Raw genomic sequence first — 26505 nt, forward strand, 5'->3', positions numbered from 1 at the left:
CTACGTCTCTTTCAGCGAGTTAATCTGGGCGCAGATCTTCAAGGCAGGCCCTAATTTAATATTCATGGTGCTCATAAGATGGTCTTCTTTCAGTAAGAGAAGAGCCTGTCCATCAATCTCCTGTATTCTGAACTCCTCAGCAATATCATGACACCCTACAAAGAAACAAGGAAATTGTTATAGTAATAATAAAAAAAATCTCAAGGCCGTAATTAGTGATTTACTGAGTTTTTCTCCTACACCTGAATCCACGACCAAGAAGCATCTTTACTAAAACTTTTATACTTTTTCTTGTAGTTACCCTTCTGTCAATCTAATATTTTAGCCCTGTTTACGGTGCACTATATTTTTTTTACATTTATTTATTCTTTTGGGCATGGTTAGGGCCTTAGCATGATCGTTTTACTCTCCTCCGCCCCCTGACTAAATGGCCAAGAAGTAGCACAACAGGCCTGCAGGTTGTTGTTTTTTGTTTTTTTTATTATTATTATTTTGTTAGTAGTTTGTGTTAATAATTGGCAGCCCTAGTTTGCCTTTAAAATAAGGAGTGACAGTCAATCTGTCTGTGGCCATCTTTGGAACGTAGGCTATATTGTGAGTGGGTTCAGTTTTATGGCCTATAGATAGCTTACTCCAAGTTAATGCTAATTGGGTGTCACTTTACTCTTTCTTTATCATCTTTTGCATACATAAAAAGAATTAGTGCAAACTGGCAACAGCCATTGACTGGGTGAACTTCACTTTTGCCATTAGCTTGGTTCTGCTCCAGACAGACATTCTCCCGGACCTTCCATGCCTGATCTCAGTCCCTCTCTAGACCCACGCTCCTCCATGCTGGAGCATTTTTGGAAGCCTCTGTAGTCTGTTTCCCCCTTGAATACAGAGTATGTGCAGGTATTTCAGGGCTGTCTCGCGCCTCACACATTAGTAAGCGAGCATTGTGAATATTACATCATATCCTTCAAAGCTAATTCACTAGTATAGAGGTCAAATGGACAGCACCTGCTGCAGCTTGATTTTCTCTGCTTTGCTGCCTTCTTCTCCACCACACCTTTTTTGCAAATCTTTTGTGGTTTTGGGAGTGGGGGCGTATGAAGTGAAAGAAAACCAGAATTTCCAGCTTTAGTGATTTTTTCTGATAGTTTCTTTTTCAAAAACTCCCTTTAGCTTTTCACGTCTCTTTACAAACTGTTTTTCCTTTTTACTTTATTACCGTCTCAGACATGGTGTGCGTCGGTCACTGGCAGAATGTGGAGACAAAAACACCACATATGGATGCCAGGTGGATTACATGTATAAACGTATTTCTTCTGTCACAGAATTCAATGCACATGCTAGGTTCTGTGATAGATTATACGGCATAGTGGGCACGTGTTAACAGCTCACCCAGAGGCCTGAGGCCTGGCATGGAAACTAAAATCTACCCATTTTAATAGAAATTTTCCAGCACTCTTTGTGATAAATGTATATATGGAAGTGTATACTTTACCTAGAGCAGACCACCTTTGTGGTCAACAGACATACCTTAATATCCATAATCCATGGTTTATTGCTAGCTTCATTAACACACTACTAATATAACATTGGGTCACATAGCATACTGTCTTTGATCCTGAGCATCCAAGAAATGCTTTTCATTGTGTAATGATGATGTCCTGGCACCTGGAGAACACTCAAGAGCAGACACAGGTGGTACTGCTTACGGCAAGTGAAGATGGAAAGTGTTTCACACATAAGAAATGCCTTCCAATTACCCCCTAGGAACCAGTCTTCCATGTTCTCAGGGCTTATTTGGTGAAGGGACTGGTGGACACTGACTGGTCGGTCTGTACACCACTTCTAAAAGCCATGCTAAATTTATATTATGACACACCTGGCAAAGAACGTACGAAAGCCCAAACATCTTCAACTGTCCATAGGGATGGCTCGGTTTCTGCGTCTGGTGGCAGCTCAGCGTCGGGTGGTGCGTTTCTTGTCTGAAGGAGACGTAATTCATGTTCTCTCTCACTCTGACGCCGTAGGCGGGTGGTCATAGCGACAGGGACAGAATCTTCTTGGGCATCTGCCATGACTTCATCTGTATGTGAATATGCTGTTGGTAGCTGTGATAAACAAGGTTCAGCTTATTAGTAAAGAGACAGACGTTTTCTGGAATAATGGGGTTCTTTCCTTCTTACGCACCTGTCTTAGGTAGTGCTCTCTGACTAACCCTCCAGTGCTACTAGGACGCCTCCCACGGCGCCCGAGATTCCCTTCCATCTTTCTACTCCACCTACTACTTTTATCGGTCTTGAAGAGTCCAGATCTTTTTGTGCCATTTACATTGTACCTGGGTAGAAATATGCAAGGATTTTTAGTCTGTTTCTTCAAACGCGAGTATTGCAATGACATATATGCATTCAATTTACACTATACATATTTTCCAACAATAATGAAGACAATAAGCCAATTCTTCTACCATTCAAAATGAATACTGTACGTTACTTTAGATCTATGAGGGCGACATTTTATATTTGCTGAAGATTACATTTGGTCAGAAAGCATTGGCTGTGGTCCGATACTCTTAAAGTAATTATGTGATATACGCATGGATGCACATTCACAAGCCACTTCTACAATACACCATCTGCACTCAGGTGTCACAGTAACCTACACCGTTACAACAAACCAGCTGTGCTGGGGTGCCCAAATAACCTACACCGTTACAACAAACCAGCTGTGCTGGGGTACCCAGATAACCTACACCGTTACAATAAACCAGCTATGCTGGGGTACCCAAATGACCTACACCATTACAATAAACCAGCTGTGCTGGGGTACCCAGATAACCTACACCGTTACAACAAACCAGCTGTGCTGGGGTACCCAAATAACCTACACCGTTACAACAAACCAGCTGTGCTGGGGTACCCAGATAACCTACACCGTTACAATAAACCAGCTATGCTGGGGTACCCAAATGACCTACACCATTACAATAAACCAGCTGTGCTGGGGTACCCAGATAACCTACACCGTTACAATAAACCAGCTGTGCTGGGGTACCCAGATAACCTACACCGTTACAACAAACCAGCTGTGCTGGGGTACCCAGATAACCTACACCGTTATAATAAACCAGCTGTGCTGGGGTGCCCAGATAACCTACACCGTTACAACAAACCAGCTGTGCTCAAGTAATTCAGGTAGTAAAAAAACAAACTTGTCTTTCACGTGGGCCTGTCATCCAAAAGAACACATCAGGTAACTGTATCTGTTCTGTTAAAATATACACTTTTGTTGGTTTGTAGGATATACTATCATTTACAGTTTTAAACCACATCCTTGAGGTGATCTTTAAAAGATATTTAGCCCTGCTTACCTGGCAATGTACACCCCACATGGGCTTTGTAAGTGAAACTGACGCACACATTTAATTACGTAGACAAATAGTATTTTGTGCAGGTTATTAATATCAAATCTAAGGAACCACCCAGTTCAGAGGTTATCTTCCATTCTTCTCCCTACGGTTATTATTCAATTAATATTACTATTTATTTTGGTGTGTTGACAGTGTGCTAGAACACAACCCAGCTTTCTGGAAATTATTTTTCAATCTCAGCTGCTTTCCAAGAAGATTGTATTTCAATTTTAGGTGTAGAAGACAAAACCAACGACTACAATAGGAAAAGCAGAAAAGAAAACACCCTCAAACCATACCGCACTCACTTTGCATGGACAGTATTTCAATAGTGTTCCCAGGAGATGGCTGTCTCTGTGTTAACAAACCATGCTGAGATTTTCCATGAAGCTACACCTGTCCACGTTCAAAGTAAATAACGTTGCTAATTACCCTGCTGTTTTGAGTATGAGAAAAGGTTTCAATTATCCTTTAAATCCCCGTCCTGCCGGTTTCTATGCATACATAATAGTCATAGCCAAGCAACTTCTGCGGGGATGAACTGGGGCCAGCGTGCCCATGACAATAATCTCGAGTGCGGAACAGCAAGAGCCCACATAATGTGTCCTCGCGAAGGTTACTTTTATATTTGTACATCTGCTACGTGATGCGAAACCTGGCTAGTGTTCCTATGTTATTCTATGCGGCCTATGTACAAATTTGTGTAACATTTCTCTGTACGGCACAGCAGTGGCAGAATCTACATGGCTATGCATGAAACAGCGGCGTTTATGTATAAGAACGATCCTGCTGCAATGTCTCAAGAGTGATTTCCTCACCGCTGTAACCGACGAGGTTGCGATACAAGCAATTTCATAAACTTTGCATCTACACGTAGCCCTGATTGTTTTACATATATATTTTTTTTCATTCATGTTACCTCTTTGCACATGTCTGAGAACAGAATCTTTTTGATCTCAAGAACTTGTTGGGATATCCAGTCTTCCCACAAAATTCACATTCCAAGAGCTCTCCATCCGGCTCATCCACACCTTCTGCAAACAAAGAAAAATGTCTTAGAACCAGGATAGATTTATATATATTATATAACATACCGTAATAGCATATTAACCATCATTTAGTAAGACGTAGTTTAGCTTATGATAATTTGTAGATATCTAGTGCAACTAAAGAGAAAACACTTCAAAAAAGTCATTGTTGCACACAAATATGGTCCTATCACCACAATATCGGTGGAAATCGATCAACTGTGGGGGGTGACTTGTTGCTATGTTGATAAACACATTTGCAAATGATCACTTTTCATACATAATCCCAAATATCTTCATTTACTTTCTTGAATTTCCTAAATTTTGAGGTATTGGATGTCAACTGCAGGTAGTTAGTGACATTTGCAGTCCTCAGTCCTTGTAATGGTAAGAAAGGTATCATGGCTCATGCGCTTTTACAAATATGTAACATCTGAATGATTAAGAAAATTGAGAATCACTTAAATACAAAGCAAGAATTCAGCAGATTGCTCAGAATCCCAATTACTACCCTAAAAGAAACCAAATCCCATTAACTACTAAAATGAGGTACGTGTCAATAAAGGCAATGTAAAACACAGACCACAGGTTAATAAGCAAAAAGGTTTGATGAACCTCGATCCACCAAATAAACCCCCAATCCAGGGATGTGATATATTTAATCAATGTAGTACACAATACTTCATATGTCACAGTGTTACCTTGAACCTCACCATATTTATTAAATAACGTTAACAGCATTCATCAAACCTAGACCACTTTGTGACATTACAATTAATCATGTTACTATACAGAAACACTGGGGCTTGATCACTGAATTAAGGGTATGTTGGTATTACACAATATTTGTGATTCATTTTGTTAAAATGTTGTCCTATTTTTTCCATGGAATTACATGCTAACCCACGCTTTCTAATGCCAACGGTGGTCTCTTGTTCTCCAAGCTGTTTTTAACCGTATTAAAGCATTAAAACCATGCGTAGTTTTCCTGCCATCAAACAGTGGCAACTGCATCAGTCAGTAGAATAAATAAATGAAATAAAATAGTAATAAATCATAAATCAGTATGTTTGCACCTCTGGCACCTGGATGACAGCTACTGTCAGTGACCAGATTGGACTGACACACATGATACTCGGAAAAGTGAACAAACCTGTCCTAAGGCAACATACCGGTAATTCAGAAGGGCAATGCCGCTTTTAACCTTATCATTGTTGTTATAGATATTTCTGATTGTGGTTCTTGGTAAAGTGTTCTATAACACCATCCATCTTCACAGGCAGTCATCACTTACAGTCAACACTGAACACACAGCCTCATCTCTTTGTGTCCTACCTTTGCCAAAAAATGTATTCAGTGTCTCTGTATTTTTAGTTTCATCGGTTCCATGTACGTTGTTCAGATAGCAGGTTTTATTGTATTTGTAGAAGAAAGTAAATGTGATTATAGCCCAGCGCCTATAGCCAACACCAGAAGCACTCAGTATCATTGTACTTGTGTTGCCACCTCGGTACATAGAGCTCGTACAATAATCCTGTTACACACATCTCCATCTTTGTTGATAAATCTCTTATGGAAATTTCATTTAGCAGGGGTTCCATAATACGTACGCACTGGAATATGAGCTAGACTGAAACAATAATATACGTGTATATCAATTTGTTAGATGAATATTATTTTAAAAGGCCGTGTCCACGGGTAATGATACAGCAAAAGATTGTACTGAAAGCACCCATTTTCTTAGGGATATCATTACCTGCCTGCACCTCACCTGCTAAATTCCACCGTATGATCTTCAGAGTAGTTCTTTGTTCCTGGGTCTGGATTTTGGGACTTCTGTTTGGGGGTACACCAGTAAGACTGGGGTTAGGGAAGGTTTCGGATTAAACTGAGGAAAAAACACTGCCCCAAACATCCATAAGATAACTTAAATAGAACGAATTGTCTGGGAATATAGGCAAACTTTCATGAAACTTGAATCTGTATGCAGTGAACAAAATATTTGTTTTGCTTTATATGTACAATTTAGAAACACGTTAATAAAAGTTGTGGGGCAGCTCCAGGAAGATAGTTTAAAAGAGGCTGAAATTATGAAATGGCTTCAAAAAATGTTGAGTTTTAAAAGGATAACCAGAAACAGAAACTTATCTTCGTAAGAATATTCAGAACTCTCTCCAAATTGTGTCACAGAATCAGGTTTGAAACTACAAAACCTCTTGGCTATCTGTGGAGGTACAGCATTGCCCATCAATGTGTACTAACCCTCAGTGGTCAGGTCTTCCATGTCTGTGTCTGTAGTATTATCAGGAAGCTTAGCCATGCTTTGATTTTCAGGTTCCATGTCGGCGATGTTCATGATGGTCTCATCTGGAGGGGTTTGTCCTTTACAAGTCTGTTCCACCAATAGAGAAGATCGACTTACCTATAGGGCAAACACGGTTTCAGAACAGCATGCAGGTGATACATCCAGTAATGGAGAGAAGTTGTAGGAATTCTAGTCCAAAACACATATAAAAGCTCAAAACTGTAGTTGGAATGGCACAACAGTACGTAAAATTTCTTATGGACTGAATGAATGAAAGGCTAATCCAAAGTATTAAACCCCTAACCATTTAGGTTTTCCCCCAAAGCAAGGAACATACTGCTTGGATCAACCTGAAGGCAGTGAATTCTTTAAGTTATTCATAATATTTAAAAGCATGTGCACAAAAGATACATGAAATCCCAACTAAGGACAGCAGACAAGTTTCTGCTGACAGCGACCTATTGGCTATTGGTAATACTGATGGATTATCATATTGACGTCATGATATTCTAGGATCAAGATTAAAAGAGCTCTGAGAGTTTGGAAAACTTTTATACAATCCCCCCATATGGAAAAAAATTATACATAGAATACTTAATCCATCTGACATAAGCAAATTTATAGGAAAGAAACAACTTAAATCAGTATAGATCAAATCCAAGTAATAACAACCTAAAAAAAAGCACATTTGAAGCACATCATGTATTGATGTCTGTAGGGTACTTACAGGAAATGGTTCTATGCCCTCCTGAATTACAAAACCCTCTATAACGTGGGTCAGGACCTGTGGCCGCACTATGGCCTGGGGAAGTTTGTTGTCTAGGACTGGAATGCTGTTGGGTTTTAAAGCACTATTGGTTCTTGTTGTAGCAGCCGGCAGCAGAAGCGGAGGGGCAGGGATGGAGGCATGGGAAGAGTCAGACGGAGACTTGATTACTGAGGCGCTCGCAGAAGATGCCAAGCTGGGCAGCCCTGTAGGGTTAAAAGAACAAAACTCTACACATCACCTTTAATTTATTCTCTTACTGTAGCTGTTGTCTCATGCAGATCTACTGAAAGCAAGAAAGGCTAGTACAATAGGGTTGAGAAACACAATGCACTTCTATTAATTTTGACTTTGATACCAATGTGGTCATTTTTCTTATATTTTCTTATTTAAAACAGCCACATTGTTAAAGCTGAAAGAGCCAAAATGTATTATTATATATATATATTCTGAAAAGTGTGCAATATTTATAAAAGTATTCATTGAGGTAAATAAACAACAAATTAGCCTGTTTTCAGTACATCTGATAAAAAACATACATACTTTTACTTCAAATATGTTGAACTGGCATTTAACGGTTTAAAAATAATCGTAGTACACACAGTATATATACACGTACATACATACATACATAGACTACATGACCAAAAGTCTGTTGACATTTGACCATCGCACCAATTGAAACGTCTTGAAAATCCCACTCGTCTGAGAAGGCTTTCCACAATTTTTTTGCGTGTGTATAGGAATTTGTGCCCATTTGTGAGGTCAGGCACTGATGTTGGACGAGAAGGCCTGGCTTGCAATCTCTGTTCCAGTCAATCCCAAAGGTGTTTAATGGGGTTGAGGTCAGGGCTCTGTGCAGGCCATTTGAGTTCCTCCACACCAAACTCATCCAACCATGTCTTTATGGACCTTGCTTTGTGGACAGAGACACATTAACGCTGGAACAGGATAGGGCCTTTTCCAAACTGTTGCCACAAAGTTGGAAACATACAATTGTCTAAAATGTCTTTGTACGTTGTAGCATTAACATTACCCATCGATGGAACCATGGGGCCCGAGCCTAGCCCTGAAAAATAGCCCCAGACCATTATCCCTCTTCCAACAAATTTTACAGTAGGCACTTTGTCACTTTGCATTCTGGTTCTCCTGGCATCCAACAATTCCACCGCCATCCATCTGACTTCCAGCTCAGTGCCACTTCATGATTAAGCTGTTGTTACTCCTAGACTTCCACATCACAATAATGGCACTTATAAAGCATTGGGGCAGATCTAGCAGGGCAGAACGTTCAGACCCATTCTACTGTCAATGTTTGATGGCTCCCTATGCGTTTGATTTTATACATCTGTTGGCAATGTGTGTGGCTGAAACACCTAAACTCAGTAATGAGGAGGTCCACATACTTTTGGTCATATAGTGTATATACAGTTTCTTAGCTGGATCACTAAGTCTTCACAAGAAAATCCTGTCGTTTTGGGTCTGTCAAGCATCAGCTGTAAGAGCCAGTGAAACAATGTATTAACCTGTCGCTTTATTTTCAGGTTAAATGAAAAACGCATTTAATTTTTCTACTTTAAAAGAGCCACTTACGCCTTAGTATTTCCAGATGAAAGGAACAGCCTTGAGTGGTTGATGTGTCTCCTGATAATAACTATTATGTACTCCAGATCACCAAGGAATTTGGTGTGTGTGTGTGTGTGTGTGTGTGTGTGTGCGCGCATTACAATGACTGAATTCCATGTAAAGCTGGTTTTACTGGTCCATCCCACTTTTGCTGTGGTGTGTAATTGCAAATTTTTTGTTCGGAATAAAACTTGATTTCTACCTTGCAAAATGTGATCGACTGGAACCTCTTCTCCACTTCCAACAGGAAGGGCTGGTGGAGACATTGTTGGCGGAGTGGGGGTATGTGTAACAACACGGACACACTCTTGCTGAACCATCGGCAATTCGTCCGAGCACACATTCTCTACCTGGTAAACCTAAAAGCAAAAAGATCCCATACAAAAATGTTAGCGATAACCTATTTGAAAAATACTTATTTCCAAACACATATCGCATTCTATGTTTGTACATACACCCTGTAGATCAACTTAAAATACACATTCACTGTCTCCAATAAAACTAAAGTCATGTAAAAATTGATAATTATGGCAAAAACTGTTACATGTCCAAATATGTACAAAACAGTTTTATTTCTATTTTTTTATTTTCATCTTTATTAATAAGTCAATCTACAATATTTTACATGATTGAATTTATGTTCCCCTCTGACGCCCTGCTCAATTCAGGTACAGTAAGTGCATGGTCAGCTCCCTCAGTATAAAGCCATTATATGCAAGGATATAAGAATGATATGCAAATCTTTTTATATATATATATATACATAATGTATCCACAGCATTACAGCAGCTGTAGGAACTTGCCGATTGGAAATTTAACACAGCTAATGCAGGACTATAAGCAGAAAAGAATATTGTTAAATGTTATGGAAAGACTAAGCAGCCCCTCTGTAGTATAATGGTAATGCAATAAAATAAATATACTTATTGTACTGGTGTAACTTCTGCCATTAATTTGTGTTATCTGAACGGTCATCATATGTAACAACTGATATCTATATGAGAGTCAAAATACACAGAAAAGGTTACCATTAAAAAAATATAGCACACAGAAACTCATGGCAGATAAGAACCATTCAGCCCATCTTGTCTGCCTGTTTTTCCCTAATGTAAGACTCAGACCTTGGTCTTGTCTAGAATTTAAGATATCTTTATGCCTATCCCATGCATGTTTAAATTCCCTCTACCACTGATATGAGGATGTTCCACTTATCTACCTCCCTCTTTAGTTTACCCTATGAGCACTCAGACCTCACATAACGCCCGTCTCCTGTACTTCTCCTGTATTTAAATTGTCCTATCACATCCCTTCTCTCTCCTTTTTCTTCCAGGCTGTACTGATAATTTTTATTCTACAAACCATTAGCCATTTTAGTAGATGGAGATGGGGTACAGAACCGTACACAATACTCTAGGTGAGGTCTGAGCAGAGATCGTTAAAGTGGCAGAATATGTCTTAAGCTTTGTATTTTAAAGATGCGTTTTTGTATATACATATAGTTGGAGTCTAATAAAATGTTGTGCTCTCCCTATTGTGTTCTCCTGTTAGTTGTCAGCAGATGTCCGCGCATCAGTTACTTACCACCGGTGCTTCTGGTTGTGCAGGTTCTATGTGTAGGTTTACTGCAACAGTTTGGGGTGGAGGAAGAGCCTGGAATGGCAGCTGAACCAAGGCTTCTGCTGCAGGAAGCTCTTCTTCAGAAAGCAACGCATTCTGCATCAAAACTTGACCAGGTGTTAACATTTCGGGTTGTACTGCTATGGCTTGCATGGTCTGCAGGGGCAATGGTTGCAGCTGGGCAGGAGGGGACGTTGGTAGTTGTGGAGAGGAAGCTCTTGGTGGAGGCTGTTGGAGTGCCGATGGCTGAGATCGTGTCACTGGTGACATTATCTGCTGCCCAGATGACACCATATCTTGCTGAAGTAAAGGTTCACGGTGAGGTCCTGGTGACAGGGCAGGTGTAATGTGTGATGGAAGAGCTAGCTGTGGTGCTGAATGTAATGTGTTCTGAGAATGCTCTCTTGAAGGAAGGGTTGACTGCACCAGTAGAGGTGGCTGAGACTGTATGAGGGCCTGTGGATGAAAAATGATCGAAGGAGACTGACACAGGTTTTGATTTGGTGGTGGAGATACCACCACAGATTGCTGAGCCGACTGAGACAGAGTGGGGGATGGGGGTGGTGGGGTTTGAACTGGGGTACAGTGGTGTGAATGAGCGCTGCTGTGGATGGGCATACTGGCGATTGGTATGCAGTGCTGACCACAATGGGGCTCTGTATTGGGATTATGCAGGGTAATCGTTTGGATTTGATGCCTGTGTTGAATCTGCTGCTGCTGCTGTAATATCATGTGATGATGGGGCAGTTTGGAAGTGTCAGGATGGAGTGGTATTGCTGGATATTTGCCCAGAGAGTGTGGATGAATTGGAGAATATGACACTGTAAGAAAGAATGACAATATTTACCAACAAATCTCTCTTTTCTACAATGCATATGTATTGTCAGCATTAACCCAGAGTTTAGTCTGAATAATTATATGCACCATGATGGAGGAGCAGGTCAGTGAGTGCATATAAGTATTCAGAAAAATATGAGCTTTATTTTAACGCACTTAGCCAGGCTTGGCTCTAGGGCAGGGGTGTCCAAGTTTTTTCTGCAGTGGGCCACTTCATCAGAATTGTATACGTGCGCGGGCCGCACTTATTTTTCACTGTGACAAAAAATATGGCCTTTAATAAAATATGCAGATTAAAATAAAAGTAAAATGACACAAAACCTTTACTCTTCCTCTCACTGATTTCTGGGCCTTGAAAGTTTTGCGACTACAAATTCAGGATTCCCTAGATTTATTCTAGGGATGAACTAAAATGAAAATTCTGGACCCCCACCTTTAAAAATAATAATAAAAACTCACATGTTTAATAAAAGTAGGTAACACACAATTGGACATAATTAGAAATATGACGTGGCATGATAGGAGTGTGATTGCTAACAGCAATCACACTCCTATCATACCCAGGCAACCAGTAAATTCTGGTACCGAGGTATGATGGGACTGTGCTCGCTGTGATTGCTGTTAGCAATCACACTCCTATCATGCCAAGTCAGCCAGTACATGCTGGTACAGGGTGGCTGTAAGTGATGTGCAGACCCCATACTGCTGGCAGCATCAATACACAAGGGGGGCAGCTAGCCAGGTTTCAGCATGTACTGGCTGACTTGGCATGATAGGAGTGTGATTGCTAACAGCAATCACAGTCCCATCATGCCTAGGTTCCAGCACTTACACATCCATCCAGTAAATGCTGGAACCTAGGCATTATGGGACTGTGATTGCTGTTAGCAATCACACTCCTATCATGCCAAGTCAGCCAGTACATGCTGGTACAGGGTGGCTGTAAGTGCAGACCCCATACTGCTGGCAGCATCACTACACAAGGGGGGCAGCTGGCCAGGTTTCAGCATGTACTGGCTGACTTGGCATGATAGGAGTGTGATTGCTAACAGCAATCACAGTCCCATCATGCCTAGGTTCCAGCACTTACACATCCATGCTATCACACACACACACACTCATTTATTCATATAATCATTCATGCACAGATTCATTCCCTCAATCACACACACTCATTCAAACACCCTCCCCACCCCCTTACCTGCACTGCAGCTCCTCGATGCCGCTCACAGACTTCAGCAGGGGGCGCGGCCTCCCTCTGCCTTCTCTGCTAAAGCACAGAGGAAGTAGGATGTCACGTGAACTCCGCTTCCTCTGTGCAGTCCAGAAGACCCTCCCACAAGTAAGTAGCAGGGCTTGAGGTGCGGCTCGCGTAAGATCGGTTGCCCTGGCTGCCGATCTTACGCGGGCCGCACCTTGAGGTCTCGCGGGCCGCATTTGGCCCGCGGGCCGCATGTTGGACGCCCCTGCTCTAGGGTATCTAGTGCCTTAATCGAGCCATGTCAGTGCAGCCCCACTCCTGCATGCACTTGCTTGCGAACATTGGGGAACAACCTGGTGACCTTGACTACAAGCAGCCACCAAGGTCGGTAGGGTGGTCCTGGTGCTAATCACCTACGAGATCAAGCAGCTTCACTATATGCATTACTGGAGACTTTTCCCTGCATATGTACATGTTCAGATATAAAATATTATAGACTTGAAACATGCCTGGCGTTATGAGCTGATGCAAGCCTGCACGGGTTACAGCTGTGCAGCGAGACTCTGGAGCCGGGCTCTCTCCTTTCCGAGTATTCTCAGAAGTCAAGTCTGAGTGGATGGCTTTGGAACTGGTTATGGTGGTTTTGTGACATATAGCGAGCGGCTGGTCAGGGTTGCTGATTTTTGGTGGGCTGCCTTGTGAACAGGACATCTCAATCATCGGTTGGTTTCTTAGTGTCAAATTTTGAACCTATGCAAAGAAAGAAGCATTATTTTTAAATGTTATATCAACCAAATTTCTTTCAGTGTGTGCATTTACCATGGTATGAATTGTCAAATATTCCCCTGCATTCCATATGCTCAGATCTTTCCAGACAACGCTAAATGTACATTTTTCCTCTTGTCTCCAACACACAAAAGCGACCAAACAGGTACAAACACAATGAAACAGATGCTGTGCCATACTTCGAAAAATAAAATCTAAGCAAAAATCAAAATGTGGAGGAGTTAACATGGCAACCCACAGGCTGTCTGTGCTGGCTTGCTCTACTTGCTTTAGAATTGCTCTTTACAGTAATTTGTATCTGTCGTATTCGGTTTCAGTGACACAGTTACATAATGCGTTAGCAGCCTGTTCTCCTAAATCAGAGGTAAGCCTCATTCTCCAATGAACCTCTGCAGGAGATATACTGTTATGTATATATTTATGTGTGTATATATATATATATATATATATATATATATACACACATAAATATATACATATTTCTAGCCCCTTACCGAGTCTCAGATTTAGACCACCATGGGTCGTCATTATTGTTCATAGCATCCTTTGCAAGCCCCTCGTTATGGGCCTGGGCCACGTTTACAAAGACCACCATCCATACCTGGCTCTCAAAGCCCCCCTTGAATCTCAGCACCAATTCAGTTATCATGGGGCAAGTCCCTGCAAAATGCTTTGCCCTGCCCTGAGACTACCAAACAATCTGTGTTAAGTGAACAATATATATATAATACATTTTAAAAAAATACATTACCAAGTGATTTTAATTATTTAATGTAAATATCAAACGCCCAAGTAAGGCAGTGAAATGAGATATTATATAGCAATAGTAACTAGCAGGGTGAGGAGCAGCTAAGGTACCTTCGGTCTTATTGTTTAAACAGCAAACAAAGGCTTAAATTCAAAATGCCTTATACGTATGCGACGGACAAATACACATTGCTTTGTCACTGGGAATTTCTTTTGCAAATCAACTCTCCTGTTATCGGCTAGAAGGCATGTGCTGGGGAAATTATGGTTAATGACTTTGTTTAACTTTGTTGATATTTTATTTGTTTATTACAATGCAGCCACTGATCATTCCACTGGTGCCCAGAAATGGTCTGCCACTTTCAAATGAAGCAGCTCTAGCCTTAGGAATAGAAACATGTGTGAGATCGGCATAAAGCTATCCTGAATCTAAGACAAGTTATTGCAGTCTTCGGTGACTCATTATATAATTAATAATAATAATAATATAGACCCCTTTGTGTCCCTTACTGTATGCCAATTACCGTATTTGCTCGATTATAAGACGACCCCCCAAAATCTGAATATTAACTTAGGAAAAAAAAGAAAAAGCCTGAATATAAGACGACCCTAAAGGAAAAAAGTTTTACCAGTAAATGTTAATTCATTAACTATTTTTTTTTAAAAAAGCTATGATTGAGAAAAATATTTTTTTGGTTTTTATTTCCTTGTATTTTCCAACCTGTCCCCCAGTTACGCACATCTGCCCCCAGGCTTGCCACACCAATATGGCACTGTGGCCCATGATATGCCTTTTAACCCTCTATATGCCACTGTGCCCCATGGTATGCCTTTTGACCCCCTATGTGCCACTCTGCCTCCAGAAATGCCTTATACCCCTATATCCCATTCTGACATTTAGGGGGTTAAAATGCATATTATGGGGCAGAGTGGCATATAGGGAGGTATAAGGCATTCCAGGAGGCAGAGTGGCATTAAGGGAGTTAAAAGGCATTGTATAGAGCACTCTGCCTCCACAAATGCCTTATACCCCTATATGCCACTCTGGCATTTAGGGGGTTAAAAGGCATATTATGGGGCAGAGTGGCATATAGGGAGGTATAATGCATTTCAGGAGGCAGAGTGCTCTATTAAATGCCCCCTTAACGCCACTCTGCCTCCTGAAATGCTTTATACTTCCCTATATGCCACTCTGCCCCATAATATGCCTTTTAACCCCCTAAGTGCCAGAGTGGCATATAGGGGTATAAGGCATTCCAGAAATGCCCTATGCCCCCATTTAACACACACACGCACACACACACTTACCGGTGCTTCCAATTTCCTGCTGTATTGCCGGGGCAGCGGGTTGACGTCTCCTTCCGCTGCTGCCGGAAGGAGGTGGAGTTGGCAGCGGGGGTTGTCTGCGTCCGTCGCGGATACCTTCCCCGGCTGTCAGAGATCAGAGTGCGGCACCGGTGCGGGGAACTCTGATCTCTGACAGTCGGGGAAGGTATCCGCGATGGACGCAGACAAACCCCCGCTGCTAGCCACACCTCCTTCCGGCTGCAACGGACGTTGTCTACGCGGATATACGCGGCAATACAGCAGGAAACACCGGTAAGTGTGTGTGGGGGGGGGGACAGGAGGATCCAGGTCCCCTGCAGCGGTGCGGGGGATCTGGATCTTAGTCTCATAATCAGACCTCTATTTGAGGCCTGATTAGAAGACGACCCTGATTAGAAGACGAGGGGTATTTTTCAGAGCATTTGCTCTGAAAAAAACCTAGTTTTATAATCGAGCAAATACGGTATAAACAATACTGTTAGCCACTTGGCTTAAATGGAGGCAATTTACTTCCAGGGACAAAAATAAACAGCTAGTGCTCCCAACATAAAGGGGAAGTCCTGTGGATTTGCTTTTAATAAAATATTATTATAATTATTAATAATTTACATATTTGATCTTCTCACCTGCGTTGCTGTGGACTGACAGGAAGATGAAGTCGAAGAAGAAGAAATAACGGGAATATCAGACTGGACTGCGGCTACAGTGGCTGTAGGTGTAAATATTAACTGCAATAAAAACAGGATATTGGATTAAAATAAACCCTCTTACATAAGCATCAAACAAGTAGTAGGGAATTGTTTAAAAACATGACTATGTTTTGCCCTTTTTCTTAAGATACAGACTAAATGCCCAATATGCTGACAACGGAAACAATATCTCAATACCAAATTAAGACCCTCAGGGGTCCCTAGGCATGCACACATGGCACGGAGCGGCTACTGCTATGCAGCCAGTGATGGTCTGCTGGCAGGTTTTGCACTATTAATGCACCAGTGGCCCTAGGGCTTGTGGCCTCTGGGCACATGCGTAGTGTGTCTAATAGGTATTCCAACATCTCCCTGGACTTCTCTGCATCACAAACCAAATAGTTATATCGTTCTTTACTTCTTCCCACACACAGAGGTGTTACTCTGCATTAGGACGTGTAAAGCAATGAGCATTTTAAGAAGCATTTACGCAAGGGCTGTTTTCCTTTTATAGGTTTTCAGCATCAATCTGTTCTGGATTAGATAGCATGTGACGTCCAATACTGCTATCCAACTACATCATATGAATATTATAATGTCAGGAAAAAACATCAAAAGCATAATTGAAATGTAAAGGGTTCAAATGCAAATTAAATGTAAACCAATTGTGTTATTGTAGGGTCAATATGATTGTCCTCCTTGAATATAAGTTGGTATAAATGCTACAATCGTAATAAAATCAGTTGGAGAAATATATATATATATATAAATATGCGCACACACAAATGTACATATTACATCCTAAGTGATTATTTGTCTTTTCCCAGCTGTATTTAACCTTACAGCCAGTACAACATGGTGGTTCCAGGCTTCTATTCTGTTCAAGAATGCACTCATATTGCCTTATTACCTTTACATTATAAATAGAGAAAACACTTAGCAATATAATACAAGGAAAGGAGAAATGTTATTTTCCAAATAAACTAGCAAACACAATATATTTGACAAAAAAAAAAAAAGATACTGCCTCTGCTTAGAAAAAAAAGCTTACAATTTAAAAGAATTAGGAATGATACAGATGAATCATGATGTGTGAAGTGGGCCTAGGTTGATCTAGTAACTTAGCTGAAATGAGAAGGTTTATGTAGAGGTGCCCATAGGACACATGGTATGAATATCACAAGTGAAAAGGAAGGGAATATTCCATTTCAAATGCTCTGAAATCCATTGGACTTTGAATGTAGATATTGAATTCCTGGACAATGACCCATATTTTAAATACTGTACTTACCATCTGAGCTCTCAGATACATCTGAGCCTGGCTCGCACTTAGGGTGGGAGAGGTGCTTCCCAATAACATAGTCTTCTGGGTGATAGTGCTACTGGTAGTGCTCGATGTCTGGGAACGACTCATAATTTGAGGTGGTGGAGGAGATGTGGAGAGGTTCAGCTAAAGAAAAGAAAACATAAATAAATAAAGGCTATCTTGTTTAACCCTGCATGCAAAGAAATGCATTTTTGTTACTTTCGCCTGTCTTTGTAAAATGGATTATACTCCCTAGCACCATCCATCGTCATCAGTGCAAGGATTCAAGGGATACTTGCACTTTTATATGATCTAAGAGATCTCACAGCATCATCAGGCTATAGCTTACAAGCAATACAACAATAATGAAAAGCCCCTGGTAAGACTATGTTGCAAATGTATATGGTGTGCTCAAGTCTTTGACTACGCCATCAACTTTCTTCTATTAAAGGAAAGATATGAACAATTGTGAAAACACTATGTTGGTTCACTATTACTTTCACATGTTTCTGACAGCAGTACTTAAAGCACTCTGTGTTCTAAGCAATCCATATTGGGATTCCTCTGCTACAATAACCATAAATACAGCATGCTGGGGCACTGACATACTTCCCAGATTTTATTGATCTCAGGGGAGCAATCTATCTATTAGATGCTCCCAGCATATGTAAATACACAAAAAGCAGCAAGAAAGGGAAAGTAAGATAAACAAGACATTAAAGAGATTTTTTTTACATTCTAGGTAGAGCATTCTTTCACTACAGTATGTGATTTCTCATACTAAACATCATCTCATATCATTAGTTCATTTTCTTCAAGAATGCAGCCAGTTTGTTTCCTTACACAATAGTGTTACAGCCTCATTGATTGCAGAAATAAGTTTTTTTAAACGTATGGTATAACCCCAAAATAAACAATATTATCACATTATTGTCAAAATACAGAGCACAGAGATAAGGGTGATGGGGACATGAGAAATGTTGTAGTACTTACAGACGGCTGGGAAACGTTGGACTGCTGCGTAATAGTAACAGGAGACGCAGAGCGTCTCTCTCCAGATACACTTGCCTGAAATAAAAAAAATAAAAAATGCCCTATAAATTCTAGAAATCGAAACAAACAACTTCCTACAAAAGTTCTTCAAAGCAGAAAACCTAATTACTGTTCAATATTTCATATTTCAAAACAGAATGTATGCATGTTAAGTGTGACCTGAGGAATGCTGAGCAAGATATAATAATTAAGAAAACATTGAGAGAAAAATCTCGAAACAGAGTTACTATTCTTTATGAAATGAAGGCATTTAAGAATCCAATTAACAGAAAAAAAAATGCCCACAAAGGGCCCCGGCGGGCTCATATAGGACTCGTTAGGTGGCTCCATGGTAGTAGTGACATATCAATGTATGCTATATGGTGTTAGCGTGTATTTGTGCATACGATGTAAGCATGTGCGTATGAGCATATGATGGGAGTAAGAGTGTATAGTTTTAGTTCGAGTATGTCAGTTTATGGTGTCAGGGATGAGACTAGGGTAAGTGACCCTGGGAAAGGAAAAAATAGTGTAAGTGTATGGTATTACAATGTGTTAGTATATGGTGTCAGAGTGAGTTCTCTCCAACAAATACTTCACCCAAACACCCCTAACCCTAGGCTCATCCCTGTGCCCACCTCTTATAGGAGTATACTGAATCTCATTTTCCATATGAGGATATAGATGCTTTAAGCCCAGGTATCTACAGAAAATATACTGCTAAGTCAACATTACACATTTTGGAACATACCTCCTATAAATTAATAGATATAAAAATCACTGTAAAATAAAGCTTCATTTAGTAAGGCTGCATGAGAGCTTTTTTATAGCCAGAAGAAAATACAAGCTCGGGTTATTGACTTTTATCACATCCAGATCTCTAGCAAATCCTGACAGCAAAAACGAATAATAGACTAAGGGTTTCATAAATTAGTGCCGGGCGGCAGCTGAACAAGATCCAAAGAACTTAACTATTTGTCAAAAGCTGTATTGCTCAGGTTGATGAATTTCCATCCTATGCCATGCTCTGGAGCAGTGTTTAAAGTAGCAGAAGACATAGGTCCGTAACATAGTGCATGGCATTGTTGGTATTCCCTGGTATGCTACCATGTTAGTTCGACTAAGTTGCACTTAGTCGAGGTGTTCCTAACCCACTCGAGAAGTACCAACCTGCTGAACGGAGGCCAGGCTCTGGAGCTGAGTGCTGCTTAGGTGCTGTTGTTGTAGAGCGGCCGTCTGAAGCATAAGATGTTGTTGTTGGGCTGCGTACATCTGTTGTAGGTACTGCGCTGCCGAACTCGGTGGCCGATTTAACGTCTGCTGGATAACCTACAGCATGTCACGTGTTAAGTTTTTCATTTTTTAACGCTATTGTCAAATTACACATTTTTCCGTGTCGTGAACACCTGAAGCTAAAACCTCTGTTAAAAAAGGCAATATAAAACAAAATACACATTTCGAAATAGCATGTCTCCATAACCAGCATTTAAAATACTTTTGAATGTATCCATAAACTACATGCACCATTATCAGTCATACAAAAGTGTATTTGTATAACATATTGCAGAATTATAGCAAGCTGGAGAATAGGTAGGCATTTAAACACTTAAATGTTTAATTTTCTGTTATTTATCAGTTTGGAAGCTCCATGTTCATTCAGATCAGGGTTATGTCACATTTTAGACCCTTAGCGCTTAAATTCACAAGCAGTTTACTAGCGTGAAAAGTAACTAATTGGCACTCTCTAGTGGAGATATACTGAACACACATTGTGTTGGAGAACACAATTTCATGAAGCCAAAAAAAATGTAGGAAAAAAGCAGCCCTTTTAAGTAACCTGCTGATCTTATTTCTTGTTTTTCCTACGCAGAAGAAAATTCCTTCCAAAATTCCGATACGCTCAAGTTATGCGTGGATCGACCTCACCTGCATTACATATAATAGGTCTCCTGGGATCAGTTAAAAGCCTGCTAAATTTAAAGCAAACAGACGTACCTGAACAGCATGGCGGTCTGAGCTGCTGTACATGGATACTGGCGCTGTGGAAGTGCTCGTTGTGGCAGGTGCAGCGCATGTCGTTCCAACCTGTTCATTCTCCATGGCTCCACAGTGTTCTTCAGAGCCTTCTGAAAAAGCAAAACAACAACACGTCAGAAGGATCATCTACACAAAACATATAAACTACCAGGGTTTTTTTGCAAGTACAGGTGCTATTTTTTGCCATATGTTGGATTATCCATTATTCCCGCTTTTTTGCGAATAGTGAACCCATGTGAATTATATAATGTTAAGGAGAGATATGGTATCAAAAGAAAGCTCTAGCACATGTTCAGTCAAACAATAAGAATTTACAGTGGTGTCTGCAGCAATTATATTTAGGGGCACATGGGGGAAAGAGACAAAAGTAGGGGGCAATTATAAAAGACTCATATATTTGCAAAACATTTATATATTAGAAACCTCTGAAGTGGGCAACGAGTTTTCTGCTTTAGACATCACATTTTAACTATATAATACGTACATATGGACTTGCCCCAGCACCCAGACACACGATTTACCCAGGATCCAGATGAGACCCACAGGATTTACCCCAGCACCCAGATTACACACAGAGACAGGATTTGCCCAGATTACACCCGCAGTGATCTCTTCTCAGTCAGGGCTCCTCTCAGTCTGGCTCACGTGTGCCCTCACATATAAACATCCTAGTTGATATTTGCCCGTGCATCCAAATACATCCCTTTCAAAACACACACCTTTCTCATTATTGCTTTCCTTTCTGCTCATCTCTCCCTTTTCATTTTTCTCCTTACCATTTAGCTCTCCTCTTCTCTTTGATCCTCCATTTCTCTCTATATCTCCAATGTCTCTTTATCACTCTTTGTTATCTTTCTCCACTATTTCTCTTTACCTCATTCTTTTCCCTATCTCTCCCCTTTCTGTTTATCTCCTATTTCTCTTTTTTCTTCCAACCTCTTCCCTTTCTCTTTTTATCTCTTCCACTCCCTTTGATCTACCTCGTTCTTATTATCGCTCCCATTTCTCTTCATCCATCCTCCCTTCTCTTTATCTCTCCCTATTAATGTCTCTTCCAATTTTCTTTATCTCTCCCTTTGTCTCCATCGCTTCCCTTTCTTTTTTTATCTCTCATTGTTCTTTTTCTCTCCTCCTCTCAATTTACCTCACCCTTGTTCCCTATCTCTCTCCCCTTCTACCTCTCCTTTTCCAAATCTCTCCCCTTCCTTGCCACCCCCTTCTTACTATCCCTATCTTGTCCCTTGCTCTCCCATCCTCACTAGCTCTCCTCTTTCTCTCCACCTTAAGTTTGTGGTGCAAACGCGAGGCCTGTTCATACTCATCCTAACTGCTCTGTCTTGGTGCACGCAGTTTCAGTGCCAATCAACATTAATAGATGTCACACTTCGTGAGGAGGCAGGTAGGCAGATGTCTGTATAAATAAACCTCATACTCCTTTCACTTAGGGTGGGTTAGAGGGAGTTCTATGAGCTTCCGAACCCACCCTGACCTGGGCAGGGGGGGCATGAGGTTATGTAGGAGTCTGTGGCCTCCTCTATCTCCCAGCAATGCCACTGGTAATTAAGAACTAGAGAAAATTAGAAACATAAAATGCCCGTAAACCTCAGAGCTGAAGGTATGTTGTTAAGAAGAGTGGGCCAAAATTCCTCCACAACGATGCGAGAGACTGATAAAGTCATTACTTCTTGTTATTGCTGCTAAAGATGTTTCTACAAGCTATTGAATTGTAAGGTGTACTTAGATTTTCACACATGGCTTTTCCATTTTGGCTTTATTTTTGTTGAATAAATCATGACACTGTATAATATGTTGTGTGTTGTGGTTCATCTGAGGTTGTACTTATCTAATTTCTAGACGATTGTTATTTTGTCCTGATATGTAAAACCATAGACGTCAAAGAGGGTGTATATTTTTTTTCACGCAACTGTATTTTTATACACACACACACACACACACGTATATATAACATTGTATTCTTTAACAATGAATGCCATGTACTATTTTGTAATGTATTAAAAAGGCTGCTAATATTTCAGTATAGGCACAGTTATACCTAAGCTCCTTACATTTCTTTTAGATTTGAACTGCAACAATAAAATTTTTAATGTTTAATGTCTACCTGAGCGTTAATCTCCTTGATGATTTAGAAAAGAATGAGCAAGTGATGAGTTGTTTTCATCACTTATATATTTTTCTATATTTCCGAAATGTTAATAGTCATTGTGCACTGTACACACAAATATGAATTCTGTGGCTCTTACGTATGTATCATACATGGATATGTATTCTTCTCTGTGAAATTAAACTAATCCTTGAAAGAAACTTTAAAAAAGGCAAGTTTTCACTTTGTATAAAAACATCCAACAAAGGGGGTAGTTGCCAGCGCTATACGGAATAGTGAAACCAAAGCAACCTTCGGAGAGATGATATAACTGAAAATACTCTCACCATATTGTAACCCGTTATGCAGACCAGTGGGTCCCAACCCAGCCCTCAAGGTACACCAAGAGTGCAATATCTAGTAATCAGCACATCATAGTACCTATCATACAACATTTGTTTTATTATTATTGGTGACATATTTACAAACAGGAGATATATCTGAGATTTGCCAGTTTTCTACAATATAAGCCTATGTGAAAATTTAACAACAATCGGGGGAAAAGAAACTAATGTATCAGATATGCAGGATTGTTTGCATTCAAAGCAATTTTACTGTATGAAATACTGTCAATCGGTGAATGCTGCCCTTTGAGCTGCTGCAGCCCATGCTGGATACACAAAATATCGAATGCAAGGATGTAAGCGGCCTTGATCGTGTCTTATTTGTCATACATCTATAATTAAAGGGCCAGTTTAATGCCCCGATAAGCTATTCCAAAGAATAACACAATAAAGTATGTTCAATCAGCTCCCTGCCTCCTCTGTGATTGAAATCAATTCTGCTGAATCCCCCTACGCGTTTCCAAGGAGTGCACCATGTAAATTTAAAGGGACCTCTCAGCCATCACATGCATCAAAGTACATACAGCGGCTGGAGTCTCCCTATATCCTTAGATTTTTATAAAAGAACAACGCCAATATTCCGAAATAAGTGTATATGTTCTCTTATAGCGAGTGACGCTTGGAAGGCTACACCAGTTTTGCAGTTTTTGGAGCATTAGATGTAAATGATGTCCTAAAAGGTTTTGCAGGAAGTACCAGGAGGTTTGTTTTCTTTTAATTTATTCACCTAAATGTATTTTACCAAAGCAATGGGCTGATGAGAACGTGAAGAGGCAGGAGAATATAGAAATAAGGGGCTCCGATTCTGGGGATGTACCCAACGCTATCCTACAGCAAGCGGGAATACGACAATGATGTGTGGTTCATAAATAGAATTTGGTGGCACAAAACATTATTTTTCCATAGCCTCCCTGCTATATATCTTTGTAGGTATTTTGCATGCTGTCAGTTAACTATTTCTAATAAGCAAAAAAAAAAATGTATTTTGTAACTATTTCTAAATTCCACATTCATATACAGCAGTGTACATCTCCTATACCATCAGTGTACATAAACCAATGCGTTTAGTAAACTATACCCCTATAGCCAAGCATGTCTCCCATATACACACACTTATACCACCTATAAATAATTTCTCTGTATACCCCGGGGGGAGGTCTTCACGATAGAGATTATAATAAGCTCGCCGCCCATTGGCTCCAGCGCAGAACACACATTAACACGTGTATTGATCCATGTAATTGTTCGGCTGCTTGCAGTGTCACGGCGTGCAGGTGAGCCTCATATAACACAACGTATGAGCCCGGCACCTGCTCCAATGCATGCCCGTCATGCGCTTCCCAAAACATCACCGCTACAGACCCCCGATCACTCGCCCTCCCCGTCATGTTTCTGCGCTCCTCCCGAGCCAAGCACATCTCTATCGCGCTAGCCCTCCCCACCCCCGCCCACTAACATCTCAAGGTCCCTCGCACCGCTGGCTCACTCTCTCACTCACTTACTTACTTAGTCACTGGGCTTCCGCCATTTTCTGTATCCGTCACTAGGTGACGCTGCGCATGCGCCGTGAGGCCGTGTGACTGTCAGCTGGTGAGGGCATTTAACCCCGCTGGGCTGCCACGTCTCTGCGGGTACAGACAAGTCGCTGTATTACCGGCGCCCCTGCTCAGCGACAATGGCGCTTTATTACAAATTACCCTGTTTCATATTATTATCGTATCGCTTATTAAATATACCGTTGTCCTGTGACTCATTGATGTACCAGGTGAAATGAAATCTGAATGCTTTTATTATTTGAGTATTATTATTATAGAGATTGGTTTACCTTATGGGTTAATGGATCTATTGTACAGCGCACCTGCTGTTTCTGTAAATCAGATTGTTACACCCGTTGTACAGCGCTGAGGAATATCATGGTGCTATATAAGACAATAGATAAAAATAATGCTATATAAATCCATAAATGCTAATAATCTGTCAAATGGAATACGTGATATTGCAGATAACAGAGACTGTGTAAAAATGATGTCAAAGTTACATAACGATTACTTTGCTTCATATGATATTGTTTGAGGTAGGTAAGCCAGCTGCTGTGAGGCGATGTATGTGTGAGGTGAGCCTGGCCGTCTGTAACACAACGTGTGGCCTTACGAGCATTCCTACGGATCCCAATGAGGGCCAAAGTCTTGACAGAGAGATGGCATCTGGGTTATTTCACTTCCTTCACAAGCTGAGGCTAATACCAGCTCACCCAGCTATACATATTATATCAGAAATAGGGGACACTCCAGTCATCATATGCTTGTCGTCGTCCTCCTATTTTAAGTGCATGTGATATAGTTACCGCTAGTCAGTTCCGGTGATGGCTCGGCAAATGTGTGAAAGGTGCTCCAATTGATCAGTGGCAAGAACTGACAAGCCATGGAGAAGGAGGAGAGCTGCCAGGGCCACCATCAGAGGATACAACCCTTAGAACTGTAAGGGGCCCAGCTGTCCTGGGGGCCTGATCAGGCCTTAAAAAAGATAAGGATGCAAAACATTCACCAATTATAGGAAGCTCGAGGTGAAGCCCACACCGGCAGAGATGTCACGGGATGCCGTCTGCACGCTGGTAACAGATCTTGCAGACCCGAGCATCACACATGGCAGCAAGGAGGTAGAAAAAGCTGCAGATATTTTCTGCCATCTTTATTTCCAAATAGCTTGCCTGTGCCATTTTTGGCCTGGAAGAGCGTGCCTGTGCTTTCTTTGACCCAAACAGCTTGTGTTGTCTGTGCCATCTTTGCCTCCAAACAGCTTTTCTGGGCCATCTTTGCCTCCAAACAGCTTGCCTGTGCCATCTTTGCCTCCAAACAGCTTGCCTGTGCCATCTTTGCCTCCAAACAGCTTGCCTGTGCCATCTTTGCCTCCAAACAGCTTTTCTGGGCCATCTTTGCCTCCAAACAGCTTGCCTGTGCCATCTTTGTCCCCAAACAGCTTGTCAGTGTACACCAACAGCTTGCCCGTGCAATATTTGCCCCCAAAACAGCCTCCCTGTGCCATCTTTGCCACCAAAAAAAAGTTGAGTAAAAGAAAAAAATCCTAGTATTGTGTTTGTGTGTGTGTGTGGAGTCATCTGGGGTAAGTGCTATATATTCTTTCTTGTTGATTTTTTATATGCATTATAACGTACTTATAAAGTACTTTAATATGCATTCCTCTGTCAGTCACTGTCAATGGCATTAAACTGTCAGAAAATTCCATGTTAATTATGAAATGTGTCCAATATGTAACAATTTAAAGCTAATGTCCAACCCT

At 40.9% G+C, this 26505-nt stretch overlaps 1 protein-coding gene across 1 annotated transcript; it reads right to left on the reverse strand.

Moving 5' to 3' along the window:
• Positions 1 to 25988, reverse strand: LOC149300396 (polyhomeotic-like protein 3). Its single transcript, XM_089485335.1, has 15 exons — positions 25916 to 25988; positions 20662 to 20792; positions 19837 to 19995; positions 18628 to 18702; positions 17620 to 17778; positions 16266 to 16367; positions 13290 to 13530; positions 10707 to 11563; positions 9328 to 9484; positions 7461 to 7705; positions 6691 to 6850; positions 4320 to 4434; positions 2182 to 2329; positions 1874 to 2102; positions 1 to 155 (listed from the first exon to the last, which is right to left on the reverse strand). Exons 1-15 carry the CDS (start codon positions 25986 to 25988, stop codon positions 1 to 3), a joined length of 3006 nt encoding a protein of 1001 aa, XP_089341461.1.
• Between the last annotated feature and the right edge of the window lie 517 nt (positions 25989 to 26505).

Source organism: Sceloporus occidentalis, unplaced genomic scaffold (assembly GCF_023333645.1).
Source record: "Sceloporus occidentalis isolate IW3139 unplaced genomic scaffold, rSceOcc1.0.p SCAF_25, whole genome shotgun sequence".
In the NCBI taxonomy this organism is placed as follows: domain Eukaryota; kingdom Metazoa; phylum Chordata; class Lepidosauria; order Squamata; family Phrynosomatidae; genus Sceloporus; species Sceloporus occidentalis.

Excerpts from the sequence above, each read along its gene's own strand:
- LOC149300396 (XM_089485335.1), bottom strand. The coding sequence starts at position 25,988 with ATGGCACAGACAACACAAGCTGTTTGGGTCAAAGAAAGCACAGGCACG. Across the intron at positions 18,703-19,836 it reads GCCTGGCCTCCGTTCAGCAG|GCAAGTGTATCTGGAGAGAG; the intron begins GTTGGTACTTCT and ends TTTTTATTTCAG. Across the intron at positions 13,531-16,265 it reads GTCAGTCCACAGCAACGCAG|GTTCAAAATTTGACACTAAG; the intron begins GTGAGAAGATCA and ends TTCTTTGCATAG.